Consider the following 6,632-nt stretch of genomic DNA (forward strand, 5'->3'; position numbering starts at 1 on the left):
CACCTCACACTGTGCACTAATAACAACCCCCATAGCATCCAACAAGAAGTGCATTAAACAGCCAATCAGTATTCATTAAAATCGTGTCAGGAAATAAGTTACTCATTCGACGTTGATTCCACCCCATAACCAATTTGTTATGATTCATTTACGTCCCGCTTGAGCGAATTACCCCGTGAAATAGAAAATACTTCCAACTTACTGTATCTGTTCTGTTATCTGTCTATATCCTCCTCTCTGTGGGCATTACTTTTAAACATTATGCCCATATCTGTCCCTGTTCCCTTTACTTCACCCTTGCCCTGATCTTCATATATTATTCAGCCTTCACGATAATCTCTTCATTCAGTAAATTACACGCAAGGATCAATGTACAGAGGATTTTAGGATACACTGTATGTTAAAACCGCAGTAAATTATACACCATTAATCCCATTTGACCCATTCTTTTTTATTATTATTTTTTTTATTATCTTTTTCCTCCTTTTTTCCGTTTTTCTCCCCTCCCAATGTTAGTCGTTATGCCAATTCCCAATCCCCTTCCTGGTCGTTGCGCACTCTACCCCCTACCGTCGGTCTGGGAGGGCGGAGACTATCACATGCTTCCTCCGATACACGTGTACCCAGCCCACCACTTCTTTTCACCTGGCAGCGCGGACTCTCACTGAGACAGTGTAACGTGTGGAAGGTCACACTACCTCTCTCAGATCCTTCCCTCGCTGTGCAGGCGCCCCGACCGAACTGTAGGAGTCGCTGTCCACAACGACCCAGACCAACGACCCGCTGACTCTGCCAATCGAGCCAGTATGACGGCCAGCCAAGCCGGAAGCAACGCTGACAGCTGGATTCGATACCAGTGTCTCTTGCGTTGGTGACGAGCGCCTTGTCCGCTGCGCCACCCAGCCGCGGCATTTGACCCATTCTAGCCTGGTGGGTAGCTACAGACAGACACTCCGGGGGACAGACTCCATTTGAAGCCTTCAGGTCAGGGGTCAATGACAGGAGTGAACTATGTCTTTTGGTGTGGGAGGAGTACTGGAGTACCTGGGGGAAACCCACACTAACACAGGGAGAACATGCAAACCCCACACTGGGAAGCCCCTCGTCGGGGTCAAAATCGACAGCAACACAAAGCCTAACACAAATCTGCATTTAAAGCAACATATAGTTGATAACTTGTAAAAACACTTTACATTTGCGGTTTGGAATGTGTGTGGAATGCACTCGGGCATAATGAATTAACTTACAGCCTACTTGCAATTGAATGACATCTTTCTCTTGTTGATCAGATCTTTGTTATTATGCAGTTTTAATGCCTGCCAAAATATTGCTAACCATTGGATATATTTCCCTGCAAAATATTGCTAAACTTTGGAGCTCTATTTAGCCCCTTTCTGGGTATGCATATCTACGTATTCCTTGCTGTTATGACTCAGGTAGGTGTGTTGAACCCAAATGCAGTACAGAAGAAAGGTGCGGAGACGGTAGTTGCTCTTCTCACCAAAAACAGTGTTTCCTTAAATTTTTGAAACATCAAGAGCGATACTGGTATTTATACAAAAGAAAAACAAACTAAATAATAATTAAACAATAATCAAAAACACGGCAGCCGCCTCCTCCAGGCCTGGAGCGACACGCCTCGCCGTAGACAGCTGCTCACGGTGACGTTGGATGAAGACCTGACACATGAGAGAATAAACACAAGGCCATTATAAAGAGAGTCAAACACACAGCAGGCATCAATCAGCAATCAGGACAACCTGGAAGAATAGAGAGGGTGAAATACTCCAGGGTGGCGCTAGGAGCTTTTACTCCTAGGAGAGAGTAAAAGACCCAAACATTACACCTTGCAATCTCTAGTTTCACATGGTACCTATCTTCACCTGTGAAAGATGGTAATGTTGTTGATATAAAAATTTCCATAATGGCCAATACCAGTAACTTAAAATGGCCAATATCATCCCAGTATATCTGCAGTCTGAAACAGCTGACTGACCTAATGAGATTCCAGGATGCAACCTCTACCAATTTACAGAAGGTCATTGTCAAGTTATGTGTTTCTTCCCCCTTGGTACCAGTGCTGCCCAAAAGGTACGTTTGACCTTTTATCTAAGGATTAATCAAGAAATTGGTACCAAATAATGAAATAAAAAGGGTACTCAAATGAGTCTTGGAATGTACAGAACAATCAATAAATCAATATAACTTAAAAAGAACACACAAAAAAAACAATAATAACATTTGTATCTGAAAGGGGGAATAATTGTGTTGATATCTGCTACCAATCTCTTTCTAGAAGCCATGTTCCTATTATTTAGCATAGGTGGCCCCTGGTGACCCCTAGGGACCCCAATAGGAGACCTCCAATAGGAGATCCCCACCGCACAAACGTGCTTCTGCGTCTGAGTTTGCTCGTTGTTTTCCCACTCTGGTACGCAGCCAGATAATATCAGACCTGACTGTAACAGTGAGAGGAGGAGCCTCAACAATATAGTATAATCGTCTATCAACAACATGCAATACATCAGCATGAGTTTACTGTAGTTGTACCTGCTGTAATATTGAACAGTGTATATATATATATATATATATATATTTTGGCATTTGTTTACATTGTATATTCATATTACATTTAGTAATTTAGCTGACTGCCAACTGCGGATGCGTCCACCTGTACTAGAAGTCTTCTGGGGAAGTCTGGACTCCTGAGGACAGGGGAAGAACATACTGTAGGTGGGCTTTCAATTTGTTGAAGGCTCTTTCACAGTTATCTGACCAGTTTACTGGATTCCTCTGGTCCTTGCTGGTCAGTGCTGTAAGTGGGGTTGCAATGGTTGCAAATCTGGCACACAGTCCGCAGTGTACTTAGGAGCCCCAGGTCTGCCTGCCCTAAATGAGTATAATCCATCTCTCTAGATGTACATAAAATTGTCAGCTAAATGACTAAATGTAAAATGTAAATGTGTGAATTATTGTGCCACTCTAACGGTGCATACAATCGAATAAAATACATTATATAAACACAGGACACAGTTAAAACAGCAGTAGTGTAAACATAATATGTTTTTATATATATATTATAGTTAAAAAAATATATTAAAACATTATAAAATGTCAGTATTGTACATAATTGTAAAGTGCAAAGTAAAGTGACAGGTGGATAGCAGCATATGGTTCTCATATGGTACTTCTCCTTCTACTTCTTCTCAGTGGTTCTTAGTGGAAGCAGTCAGATTTCAGCAGCAATAGTATATTAGACCTAGACGACAGGAAACAATCCTGTTCCGACACCCGGCACACAAGACGTGACATTGTCCATCACCACAGACACTGAACACCAGCTAACGTGCACTGGAAACTCACACACACACACACACACACACACACACACACACACACACAGAACATCGGCTAACGTGCACTGGAAACTCTCCCTCTTTCCCAGCGGTATCACATCTTGCTAATCCTCACGGATGGGGTGGTGACAGACATGGCGGACACGCGTGAAGCCATCGTGCGAGGCTCCTACCAGCCCCTGTCCATCATCATCGTTGGTGTGGGCAACGCAGACTTCACGGACATGCAGATCCTGGATGGGGACGATGGAGTCCTACGTTCGCCCAAGGGAGAGCCTGTCCTCAGGGACATAGTGCAGTTTGTGCCCTTCAGAGACTTCAAAACGGTCAGTGTTTCCTCTCTCTCTTTCTCTCTCTCTCTCTCTCTCTCTCTCTCTCTCTCTCTCTCGCTCTCTCTCTCTCTCTCTCTCTCTCTCTCTCTCTCTCTCTCTCTCTCTCTCTCTCTCTCTCTCTCTCTCTCTCTCTCTCTCTTTCTGTCCCTGTCATGACCCATCCCCATCTCACCTTGAAACGCTGCTATGCAAAAAGTAAATTCTGATCAAAGTATATTTTTTTTGTAATAGAGATGATCATGGTCATTAAGTTTCTCATTATGTGGGCTCCTCGAAGTGTATTCAGTTAAAGCATTTGCTACAAACTGTGATTTGAAATAGCGGGCCATTCTACATACGGGCAGATTGAATTGGAGCAGCTCCACAGATTTCTCAAAATAACGTATTCTCAGTGTTGATACGTGCAATTAGAGGCCTTTCAACTGCAAATCAGACTGCAAGGGCTGTTTGGTGTTGCCCGTCTCGTAGTTTGAAATGGCCCTGGTATTTCAATCACCGTAATGTTTGACTTGTCCGGATGACCCCAGAGTGCTTTAGGACTTCAGTGTGCCTCTAACATCGTTTAGGCACAGCAAGGCGGCCCACGCTTTGCCCGAGCAGCAGAAAACATTAAACCCTCTTGCTAAGTACTTCCTTTGTTACTCGAGATCAGGAAGTGATTTGCAATGAGTTTCATTGAATTTTCCTGTGCATCTCAAAGTCTTTTACAAGTGATTGCTGTGAGGCCTGGTGCCAGGCCAAGTGTTGTATTGTCTGGACTTCAACTGTGCTCTGTCCTTGCCTCAGGCCTCTCCTGCTGCCTTGGCCAAATGTGTCCTGGCAGAGGTGCCAAAGCAGGTGGTAGAGTACTACAGCCACAAGGCCATCTGCCCCATGTGTCCTATTAGTGACTCGCCCACCCCGACCCTCACGCCCATCGCCACTACTCCGACTAAAGAGTAACTACACACCGGGGAACCGAGATCTGACCGCAGCCCAGTCCAGCGAGGAGGAGAGGGAGAGCCCGTCTGGGTGTTTTCGGACCAGAACCGTAACAACTCTTGATACAAGCATTGTTATTCATATTGTGTTTTTTCCCCCTCCCCTCACCACTCAAGACAACAAGATGTTTACAAAGAGACAGAGAACCAGAACCGTTGGATTTGTTTTTTCTTTGTTAATTTTGGATCCAGTCCCTCTGCCTGAATGTGCATCATGGTTACCCAGCTGCTTCAGCAGCATGAGAGCTGGAGACGGGGGTCCATGTCCTACTGTTCTACTGGGAATGCATGCAGGCCAATCTCCCACTACTGATCTCCCAGAACCAGAACCAGAGGCTCGCTTGTCGTCCCTGCCGCGTGTACCACTTCCGCAACGGATTTGATTTCCGGGGGTTGCCCTGATTGGCCGCGACGGCCACGTGAACGCCGCGGCCCCGCCCCGCGGCAGCCCCAGACGCGGCAACGTCTGGCTGCTGTGTTTCACTGCCGCTTTCCAAAGCCGCAGCAGCATTGTCGCGCCACATCGCCTGAGTGCAGAGCTGTTTAATCACTTGCCCCACTCAGTGGCGCGACGCTGGAGTTCACTTCGCCTTGCTGAATTAAAGAATGAATAAGTTAAACGTGTCAATTCAGCAGTCAAAGTGTACTAACTTCATTAGACGGCCGACGTACGGCTTGTCCATTAATGGATATATAATGGATATTTTATTTATCTGCCACCGTGGTTTAATGGTTAGTCCTAATACCTCTCACGTGGATGACCCGCGTTCGAATCCCTTTTTTTTCAAATTTTTTATTTTTTTTTGCAATGTAAATGCTTCAATCTGGCGCACTTTGAGAGCTATATAAAGAATATAAATATAAAGAAAATTTTGAAAAAGCAGGGATTCGAACGCGGGTCGTCCGCGTGAGAGGTATTAGGACTAACCATTAAACCACAGTGGCAGATAAATAAAATATCCATTATATATCCATTAATGGACAAGCCGTACGTCGGCCGTCTAATGAAGTTAGATTTATACAGTACACTTTGACTGCTGAATTGACACGTTTAACTTATTAATTCTTTAATTCAGCAAGGCGAAGTGAACTCCAGCGTCGCGCCACTGAGTGGGGCAAGTGATTAAACAGCTCTGCACTCAGGCGATGTGGCGCGACAATGCTGCTGCGGCGTTGGAAAGCGGCAGTGAAACACAGCAGCCAGACGTTGCCGCGTCTGGGGCTGCAGCGTGGCGGGGCCGCGGCGTGTCACGTGGCCGTCGCGGCCAATCAGGGCAACCCCGGAAATCAAATCCGTTGCGGAAGTGGTACACGCGTCCCTGCCCATGTGTCCAGCTCCTCAACACATCGGCTGTTCCAAGGCTTGTCCCGCATATACACCTTGGCATCTACTATGCTCCCCTGTGTCTCTGTCTGTGTCACACTGCACATGGCTGACATGCATGGAACAGCTTGCCTAATGAAGGATTTGAATTGGGGAGATTTATTGACAAAACCAGATTTCTTTTTTTAAATTTGTTTTATAAATTTGTTTTTTTACTCTTTGCTGTATGTTGGGTCATAATGTCTTTGTGAATCAGAGCATGGATGGTACATGGTGCAACTTGCATCATTGCTTGTTACCATACTTATTTTGGGAAATAGCAAGGTTCCTTGCTGATGGAAATGCTTCGTATTTTGTTGTCCTTATTTGGTTTGGATGAACTGTTACTATATGTTGTATTTATTTGTTTTTTGTTTATGAGATGAATATTACAAGACAATTACAAGTTTAGGATGAATTCAATTACAGCTAAGACATGCATCATGAATGACATACAAGAGTGTCAAAACAGGTGCTTTGTTTCTAAGTATATTTCTAAATATCCAACCCTTTAATTGACTAAATTATCATTAAAGGTAGCACAAGTAGGTTTTTTTAAATATGTAATTCTCAAAGTGGTATCGCTCATTGAAGCCACATT

At 44.5% G+C, this 6,632-nt stretch overlaps 1 protein-coding gene across 1 annotated transcript in view; it reads left to right on the forward strand.

The window, feature by feature from the left end:
• cpne7 (copine VII) overlaps positions 1-4,630 on the forward strand; it is a gene marked incomplete at both ends in the record, with an annotated part of 210,175 nt that extends 205,545 nt beyond the window's left edge. Inside the window, 2 exons of the mRNA XM_084337136.1 lie at positions 3,446-3,682; positions 4,475-4,630. Of these exons, the coding sequence (XP_084193262.1) occupies positions 3,446-3,682; positions 4,475-4,630 (393 nt within the window). The remainder of the gene's footprint in view (positions 1-3,445; positions 3,683-4,474) is intronic.
• Positions 4,631-6,632: the final 2,002 nt, after the last annotated feature.

This window comes from Notolepis coatsorum, assembly GCF_963971535.1.
Source record: "Notolepis coatsorum genome assembly, chromosome: 20".
Lineage (NCBI taxonomy): Eukaryota > Metazoa > Chordata > Actinopteri > Aulopiformes > Paralepididae > Notolepis > Notolepis coatsorum.